This window comes from Physeter macrocephalus, chromosome 7 (genome assembly GCF_002837175.3).
Source record: "Physeter macrocephalus isolate SW-GA chromosome 7, ASM283717v5, whole genome shotgun sequence".
NCBI lineage: Eukaryota > Metazoa > Chordata > Mammalia > Artiodactyla > Physeteridae > Physeter > Physeter macrocephalus.
In genome coordinates, this window is record NC_041220.1 from 28,688,497 (window position 1) to 28,698,496 (window position 10,000).

Consider the following 10,000-nt stretch of genomic DNA (forward strand, 5'->3'; position numbering starts at 1 on the left):
TGTCATATATGGCCTTTATTATGTTGAGGTAAGTTCCCTCTATGCCTACTTTCTGCAGGGTTTTTATCATAAATGAGTGTTGAATTTTGTCAAAAGCTTTTTCTGAATCCATTAAGATGATCATATGGTTTTTATCCTTCAATTTGTCAATATGGTGTATCACATTGATTGATTTGCATATATTGAAGAATCCTTGCATTCCTGAGATAAACCCCACTTGATCATGGTGTACGATCCTTGTAATGTGCTGTTGGATTCTGTTTGCTAGTATTTTGTTGAGGATTTTTGCACCTATGTTCATCAGGTATATTGCCCTGTAGTTTTCTTTCTTTGTGACATCTTTTTCTGGTTTGGGTATCAGGGTGATGGTGGTCTTATAGAATGAGTTTGGTAGTGTTCCTCCGTTGGCTCTATTTTGGAAGAGTTTGAGAAGGATAGGTGATAGCTCTTCTCAAATGTTTGACAGAATTCACCAGTGAGGCTGTCTGGTGCTGGGCTTTTGGTTTTTGGAAGATTTTTAATCACAGTCTCAATTTCAGTGCTTCTGATTGGTCTTTTCATATTTTCTATTTCTTCCTGGTTCAGTCTTCAAAGGTTGTGCTTTTCTAAGAATTTGTCCATTTCTTCCAGGTTGTCCATTTTATTGGCATAGAGTTTCTTGTAGTAGTCTCTCATGATCCTTTGTATGTCTTCAGTGTCAGCTGTTACTTCTCCTTTTTCATTTCTAATTCTATTGATTTGAGCCTTCTCCCTTTTTTTCTTGATGAATCTGGCTAATGGTTTATCAATTTTATCTTCTCAGAGAACCAGTTTCTAGTTTTATTGATCTTTGTTATTGTTTCCTTCATTTATTTTTCATTTATTTCTGATCTGAGCTTTATGATTTCTTCCCTTCTGCTAACTTTGGGGTTTTTTTGTTCTTTCTCTAATTGCTTTAGGTGTAAGGTTAGATTGTTTATTTGAGATGTTTCTTGTTTCTTGAGGTAGGATTGTATTGCTATAAACTTCCCTCTTAGAACTGTTTTTGCTGCATCCAATAGGTTTTGTGTCATCGAGTTTTCATTGTCATTTGTTTATAGGTCTTTTTGATTTCCTCTTTGATTTCTTCAGTAATCTCTTGATTATTAAGTAGTGTATGGTTTAGCCTCCACGTGTTTGTATTTTTTCCAGATTTTTTCCTGTAATTGATATCTAGTCTCATAGTGTTGTGGTCAGAAAAGGTACTTGATATGATTTCAATTTTCTTAAATATAGCAGGGCTTGATTTGTGACCCAAGATATGATCTATCCTGAAGAATGTTCCATGAGCACTTGAGAAGAAAGTGTATTCTGTTGTTTTTAGATGGAGTGTCTTCTAAATATCAATTAATTCCATCTTGTTTAATGTGTCACTTAAAGCCTGTGTTTCCTTATTTATTCTCATTTTGGATGATCTGTCCATTGGTGAAAGTGGGGTGTTAAAGTCCCCTACTATTATTGTGTTACTGTCTAGTTCCCCTTTTATGGTTGTTAGCATTTACCTTATGTATTCAGGTGGTCCTATGTTGGGTGCATAAATATTTACAATTGTTATATCTTCTTCTTGGATTGCTCCCTTGATCATTATGTAGTGTCCTTCATTGTCTCTTGAAATAGTCTTTATTTTAAAGTCTATTTTGTCTGATAAAAGAATTGTTACTCCGAGTTCCCTAAGTTTCCGGTGGCATAGAGGGAGCTATGGCTAAACATCACCCGGACTTGATCTTTTGCCACAAGCAGGCTGGTGTTGCCACTGGAAGACTGTGTGAAAAATGTGATGGCAAGTGTGTGATCTGTGACTCCTATGCATGTCCCTGTACCCTGGTGCGCATATGTGATGAATGTAACTATGGCTCTTACCAGGGACACTGTGTGATCTGTGGAGGCCCTGGGGTTTCGGATGCCTATTATTGTAAGGAGTGCTTCATCCAGGAGAAAGATAGAGACGGTTGCCCAAAGGTTGTCAATTTGGGGAGCTCTAAGACAGATCTCTTCTATGAACGCAAAAAATATGGCTTCAAGAAGAGGTGATTGGTGGGCTGCCTCTTCCTCCCCCTGTCAAGCTGCTGCAGCTACCAAAAGAATGCCTACAGAAAGGAAATGGAGCACAGAGCATCACCTGAATTGCCTATTAGTACACTGGCACCTTTCCACCCTTTCCTCTCCTTTCACCCAGCCATGGTAGGAATGGAAAAAAAGATTCTTTGCAGAGCACTCTGGCAGACTGTACCACAGACAAATTAATAGATTGGTTCATGGCATTCCTTAAATTCAAGAAGCAAGGCTGTGTTAATCCACATCGAGAAGTTCTGTACACCAAAAGCTTCTAAAACAGGAATGATATATCATTTCATTCTTCTGTTTGAGGAGCTGACTGTGAGGCTAGCTGCAGTGAGAAGCACGGCCTTGCAGCAGCTCTGATGGTAGCTGTCCTTGATGAAACATCTGCAGTGTGGTGGGGGCTCTCAGAACAGTCAATGCGGGCATTTCATCTTGTAACACCCACCAGGTGGTGCTTCTTCATGTTATTTTTCTTCTAAAAATTGGAAACCCTTTCTGTTGCTATTGTATTCATAAAGTAGGTGTTCATTTTCTGGTAGTCAGCCCCTTCCCAACTTAATTTTAACTCTAGGAATTTTAGTCACCCAGGAATTTGTGATTCAAAATAAAGGTACTGGGATTCATTAAAAAAAAAAAAAAAAAAAAAAAAAGAATTGCTACTCCAGGTTTCTTTTGATTTCCATTTGCATGGAATACGTTTTTCCATCCCCTCACTTTCAGTCTGTTTGTGTCCCTAGGCCTGAAGTGGGTCTCCTATAGAGAGCATATATACAGGTCTTGTTTTTGTATCCATTCAAGCCAGTCTATGTCTTTTGATTGGAGGATTTAATCCATTACATTTAAGGTAATTATCGATATGTGTGTCCCTATTACAATTTTATTAATTGTTTTGGGTTTGTTATTTTAGACCTTTTCTCTGAGACTGTCCTCAATTCTTTTCATTCTTTTTTCTTTATTGTGCTCTGTAGTAGTTATTTCCACTATTTTATCTTCCAGGTCACGTGTCCGTTTTTCTGCCTCAGTTATTCTGCTATTGATTCCTTCTAGATATTACAATTTTATTAATTGTTTTGGGTTTGTTATTTTAGACCTTTTCCTTCTCTTGTGATTCCTGCCTAGAGAAGTTCCTTTAGCATTTGTTGTAAAGCTGGTTTGGTGGTGCTGAATTCTCTTAGCTTTTGCTTGTCTGTAAAAGTTTTAATTTTTCTGTCAAATCTGAATGTGATCCTTGCTGGGTAGAGTAATCTTGGTTTTAGGTTTTTCTCCATCATCTCTTTAACTATGGAGCACCTTTACCATCATTACTCTGAATTCTTTTTCAGGTAGACTGACTATTTCCTCTGCATTTGTTTGGTCTGGTGGATTTTTATCTTGCTCCTTCATGTGCTGTGTGTTTCTTTGTCTTCTCATTTTGCTTAACTTACTGTGTTTGGGGTCTCCTTTTCGCAGGCTGCAGGTTAATATTTCCCATTGTTTTTGGTGTCTGCCCCCAGTAACTAAGGCGTGTTTCTCCTTGGATTTATCATGTATGGGACTCTTTGTGCTACCTGGATTTGATTGGCTATTTCCTTTCCCATATTAGGGAAGTTTTCAACTATTCTCTTTAAATATTTTCTCAGTCCCTTTCTTTTCCTCTTCTTCTTCTGAGACCCCTATATAATGTGAATGTTGGTGCGTTTAATGTTGTCCCAGAAGTCTCTGAGACTGTCCTCAATTCTTTTCATTCTTTTTTCTTTATTGTGCTCTGTAGTAGTTATTTCCACTATTTTATCTTCCAGGTCACGTGTCCGTTTTTCTGCCTCAGTTATTCTGCTATTGATTCCTTCTAGAGAATTTTTAATTTCATTTATTCTGTTGTTCAACATTGTTTGTTTGCTCTTTAGTTCTTCTAGGTCCTTGTTAAACATTTCTTGTACTTTCTCCATTCTATTTCCAAGATTTTGGAGCACCTTTACCATCATTACTCTGAATTCTTTTTCAGGTAGACTGACTATTTCCTCTGCATTTGTTTGGTCTGGTGGATTTTTATCTTGCTCCTTCATGTGCTGTGTGTTTCTTTGTCTTCTCATTTTGCTTAACTTACTGTGTTTGGGGTCTCCTTTTCGCAGGCTGCAGGTTAATATTTCCCATTGTTTTTGGTGTCTGCCCCCAGTAACTAAGGTTGGTTCAGTGGGTTGTGTAGGCTTCCTGGTGGATGGGACTAGTGCCTGTGTTCTGGTGGATGAGACTGGATCTTGTCTTCTGGTGGGCAGGACCACTTCCGGTGGTGTGTTTTGGGGTATCTGTGAACTTATTATGATTTTAGGCAGTCTCTCTGCTAATGGGTAGGGTTGTGTTCTTGTCTTGCTAGTTGTTTGGCATAGGGTGTCCAGCCCTGGAGGTTGCTGGTCGTTGAGTGGAGCTGGGTCTTAGCATTGAGATGGAGATCTCTGGGAGCACTTTTGCCATTTGATGTTATGTGGAGCTGGGAGGTCTCTGGTGGACCCATTTCCTGAACTCAGCTCTCCCACCTCAGATGCACATGCCTGACACCAGCCAGAGCACCAAGACCCTGTCAGCCACATGGCTCAGAAGAAAAGGGAGAAAAAAAGAAAGAAAGAAAAAATAAAATAAAGTTATTAAAATAAAAAATAATTATTAAGAATTTAAAAAATTAAAAAGTAATTTAAAAAATAAAAAAGGAAAGAAAGAAAGAAGAGAGCAACTAAACCGAAAAACAAATCCAGTGATGATAACAAGCTCTAAAAAGTATACTAAAAAAACAAAACAAAACTATCCAAAAAAAAAAAAAGGACAGACAGAATCCTAGGACTAATGGTAATAGCAAAGGTATACAGACAAAATCACACACAGAGCATACACATACACACTCACAAAAAGATAAAAAGGAAGAAAATATATATATCGTTGTTCCCAAAGTCCACCACCTCAATTTTAGGATGATTCGTTGTCTACTCAGGTATTCCACTAATGCAGGGTACATCAAGTTGATTGTGGAGATTTTATCCGCTGCTCCTGAGGCTGCTGGGAGAGATTTCCCTTTCTCTTCTTTGTTTGCACAGCTTCTGGGGTTCAGCTTTGGATTTGGCCCTGCCTCTGCATGTAGGTCACCTGAGGGTGTCTGTTCTTTGCTCAGACAGGATGGGGTTAAAGGAGCAGCTGATTAGGGGGCTCTGGCACACTCAGGCTGGGGGGAGGGAGGGGTACGGAATGCGGGGAGAGCCTGCTGCAGCAGAGGCCTGCATGACATTGCAACAGGCTGAGGCATGGCACGTGTTCTCCCGGGGCAGTTGTCCCTGGATCATGGGACCCTGGCAGTGGTGGGCTGCACAGGCTCCCGGGAGGGGAGGTGTGGAGAGTGACCTGTGCTTGCACACAGGGTTCTTGGTGGCTGCAGCAGCAGCCTTAGTATCTCATGCCCGTCTCCAGGGTCCATGCTGATACCTGTGGCTAGCGCCAGTCTCTGGAGCTCATTTAGGCGGTGTTCTGAATTCCCTCTCCTCACGCACCCCGCGACAATGGTCTCTTGCCTCTTAGGCAGTTCCAGACTTTTTCCCAGACTCCCTCCCAGCTAGCTGTGGCGCACCATCCCCTTTCAGGCTGTGTTCACGCAGCCAACCCCAGTCCTCTCCTTGGGGTCTGACCTCCGAAGCCTGAGCCTCAGCTCCAAGCCCCCACCCCTCCGGCAGCTGAGCAGACAAGCCTCTCAGGCTGGTGAGTGCTGGTCGGCACTGATCCTCTGTGTGGGCACCTCTCCACTTTTCCCTCTGCACCCCTGTTGCTGCGCTCTCCTCTGTGGCTCTGAAGCTTCCCCCCTGCCACCCCCCATCTCCACCAGTGAAGGGGCTTCCTAGTGTGTGGAAATTTTTCCTCCTTCACAGCTCCCTCCCAGTGGTGCAGGTCCCATCCCTATTCTTTTGTCTCTCTTTTTTCTTTTTTCTTTTGCCCTACCCTGGTACGTGGGGAGTTTCTTGCCTTTTGGGAAGTCTGAGGTCTTCTGCCAGCATTCAGTAGGTATTCTGTAAGAGTTGTTCCACATGTAGATGTATTTCTGATGTATTTGTGGGGAGGAAGGTGATCTCCACGTCTTCCTCTTCCGCCATCTTTAAGATCTCCTACCCTTCTACTTTTGACTTGAATGCACTTATCTAATAAGATGCTCTTTATCCTTGCTTATAACAGGCCTCAGTGTCCAGGTCCCCTTTCATTTCCTGCATTCTACTTTTCGTAAAGTTCTGCATATTTCATATTTTGTCCTCATGTCCCACCTACCACAACTCCTGAAACATTTCCACTATATTCTCACTTTATTTTCTGAAATTCCTTTTACTTTCTTGCTCTGACAGAATCTTGACTGTCCTCTGAGGATACTGCCAGCCCAGAAGCCCTCCTTGTTTTTCTTTTCATCAGTCCTCTTACCATTGTACTTGGAGATGGGCAGGTGTCCTCTTCCTTATTGTTCTCTTTCAGCGTATTTGCCCTCCCTTCTTCCCTTCCTAAAACTCACATCGTCAGTTTATATAATCAACTATTGTTGTGATCTACCTGCAACTGGATCATTCTCAGTTCATTTCATCATTGGCTCATTGTCAATTTCCCACTACTTTCTTAATTTAGCAATTTAAATGTACGTTTAGAAGATTCTTTCACCCTGGGTCTCAATTCCTTGAGCTCTGTTCTTTTAGATCTTGTCCTTTACCTTACCGTAGCCATTAATTCCCATGCTCATTCTCAGACTTTTTCATTACCAGTAACTGCAAGCCCCCCTCAAACTCAGTTTCCTGCATTCATAGTAGACTGGAAGCTTTTATTTTTTCTGGATCACTCCCTCTTACTACGCCACCACGAGCAATTCTTCAACCCCACTGGGACTTCCAATTCTACCATCTTTTCATTGTTCCTCCCTATTTGGAGTTCTTCTTTCCCTTCTTTGTACCATTTAAACTCCATGGTCATTCACCCTCTTGCATATAGGCTGACTTCCTTACCCTTTTTTTCTCACTTTGTTATATTCGTTTGACAAAACTATAATCCCAGTTAAATCCAACTCTGCCTATCCCTCTCCTGCAGTGTAAGGCTCGGTGTGGCTGGAAAAACATACAAGTGGGTCTCACTTTAAATTCATGGTCACCGACATTAGGGGGAACTCAATACTTTCAGGCCATCCTATTAAATGTTCCTAGTCCATTCATTCTTCCACTCTCCTAGATGACTGATTTACGCTTTCTTCCATTTTCTCAAACCTCCAACTCTCTATATTCATTATCATTCTCAGCTGATGATTTATTTTCCAGTTTCATAGAGGAAATAAAACATAGTAGGAAAAAGCTTCCACAAGCTGTGTCAAGAGTTACTTACTTGTTTCTGTTCTATATGCTTCATGTCCCCCATACTCCCATCTAAGGTCAACCCATCTAAGTCTTCACTAGATCTCATCCTCTCTTGCCTACACAAGACATGGCTCTAGTAATTCCTTCTGTCTTTCATTTATCAGTTTTTTTGCACTCTACTAAATCTTCCCCATCAGCATATACATATTTGGTTGAAGACACATGAGTAAGTTCTCATCAATGAATGTGGACAGAATGATACATACTGCTTCTGGGTCTGAGTATTAGGCATTGGGTATTCATTTCTCCTTAAACTTTCCATTTTCCTCAATCTTGAACATGGAAATTTATGACTTAGTTTCAACCATGCAGACAATAACAACATCCAAGTCAATGGTTCTCAACTGAGATGATTTTGCTCCACAGGGCAGATTTGGAAATATCTGGAGATATTTTTGTCATCAAAACTGGTTGGTGGGGCTTCCCTGGTGGCGCAGTGTTTGAGAGTCTGCCTGCTGATGCAGGGGACACGGGTTCGTGCCCCGGTCTGGGAAGATCCCACATGCCGCAGAGCGGCTAGTCCCGTGAGCCATGGCCACTGAGCCAGCGCGTCCAGAGCCTGTGCTCCGCAATGGGAGAGGCCACAATGGTGAGAGGCCCACATACCGCAAAAACAACAACAACAACAACAACAAAAAAAACAACTGGTCGGTGGAAGTGCTACTGGCATCTAGTGGTTAGAGACCGGGAATGCTGCTAAATATCCTACAATGCTCATGACAGCCATTCCCCACCCTTCTCTCCAACAAAAAAATCATCCAGCTCAAAATTTTAATAGTGCTATATTGAGAAACCCTGCCCTGGGGGATGGTGGAACAATAAGACAGAAGGTCATGGCCCCCTGAATGCCTGTGGGACTACCTTGTAAATGTAGACAGCTCACTTCAGGATTAAGGAAGAAACAAACTTCTATACTCTTAAGCTACTGTACTTTTGGGACTCTTTGTAATAGTAGCTTAGCTTTTACTTTAACTAATATATTCCATCACCTTTTGAAGTAAAGAACTACCCTGGGCTTCTCAGTTTAATATTTTGATTGCATCACAATACAGGGAACCATCCTGACATCCTAATGCCTGTTTTATACTATCTAATGTCTTAAACTCAGCATTCCCTTTGGTTTGGCAGGATGTAACAATATTTTTTAAATTGGAGAAATTGTTCCTGGATTTTCCAAGTTTGAAATTATGCCTGGCTGGTCTCAAATAATTGTTTAGCATTCATTCCCCAGATGCTCAGCAAAGGTATTTTTATTGTGGAATAGTTTTCAAGTAGATTCTCTGAGAAGAATAGCTACATCTGCAGCTACTCTTTTACTCAACTTGGGCCACAATTGCTAGTTAAAAAAAAAAAACATTCACACTTGCTGTGTTAGGAAACCTTAACAAAGGTTAATTTATACAGGGGAACATTTGAAGTTATCATTCAGGTTTTCTGAGACTTCTGTTCATTTGCAACAAGGTGAGCATCATGGGATTGTTGACTCTTGGTTCCATCTTGGAAAAGCACTCATTTTGATTCCTAACCTAGGTTTCCTGTTGTGGGTCTGTTCTTAGGGTATGATTTGAGATGTTTGATCTGTAGATCTTCAAGGAAGCTGGAAGATTAGGACCCATATCACTCCAGCAAGGGAGACCAGAACCAATGCAAAGCTGAGAGTTTGGTATTTGCTTACACCGCCTACCATTTCAATAGAAATAGGCACTTCCCTGTTGCTAATGGTAAAGACTCTCAAAGGGTAGATTCCCTCAAGTGGGCAACAAAAGGATCTCATTTTACCACATTTTAGCCTGCCTTGGACCAAAGAGCAATAGAATAAGTCAACGATGCTGAATTGCAATAAACCTATAATCCCATTCCTTTACTTGAAAACAATGGCATATAATTTTCATATAATACAGTACTATATATAAATGAGATTTTAAAAAATGTTATCTGTAGGGGAGTATAAATTGAAATGGGAGAGATGCTATCTGGTAGTTTTGTGACTGAAAAGGTGAATGAATTTTTATCATTTCATCATGCAAAACATTTTTAGTGGCCTTACTAGAAAAAGGTAAATAATAACTCATACATAAAGGTTGTGTCAGAGTTTATAGACTAGACCTCTGGTAATGGATTCAACCTTTCCACAACAAATCAAAAGTATTGTTGTATGCTCACATGAACATACAGCAGTCATTACCTTAAATTTAAAACTCACTATAAGCAGCAAACACATAGAGCAGGATATGAAGGATGTACTGTATCAGTGTGGTCTGCAGAGAATTTCTTCAAAAGGTTTTTGCTTTGTTGAAATATGTGTTGCAGTTCAAAGCTAAAGGGATTACTTCTGAATAGTCATTATAGGGTTGATTACGTTTGTATATTATATTTAGCTGAACCCTGCAGGCTATTCCATTAGGTCTGCCGGTCCTGCTATTGTCAAAAAGTTGATCACCTAATGTTAAAAGACTGTGCTTTCTGTTGACCTTATCAAAATGTCTCAAAAGGCTTTGTTAACAAATAAAATTCAGGTTGTGTTTCATGAA

The 10,000-nt window shown here is 40.6% G+C and overlaps 2 protein-coding genes across 2 annotated transcripts in view; one reads left to right on the top strand and one right to left on the bottom strand.

Moving 5' to 3' along the window:
- TTC29 (tetratricopeptide repeat domain 29) overlaps positions 1-10,000 on the bottom strand; it is a 264,216-nt gene that overhangs the window by 3,771 nt on the left and 250,445 nt on the right. The gene's annotated exons all lie outside the window — the stretch shown is intronic.
- On the top strand, positions 1,689-2,378 carry LOC112064003 (PHD finger-like domain-containing protein 5A). The gene has a single exon (XM_028491518.2). The coding sequence runs from the start codon at positions 1,717-1,719 to the stop codon at positions 2,047-2,049; it is 333 nt and encodes a 110-aa protein (XP_028347319.1). The 5' UTR covers positions 1,689-1,716; the 3' UTR covers positions 2,050-2,378.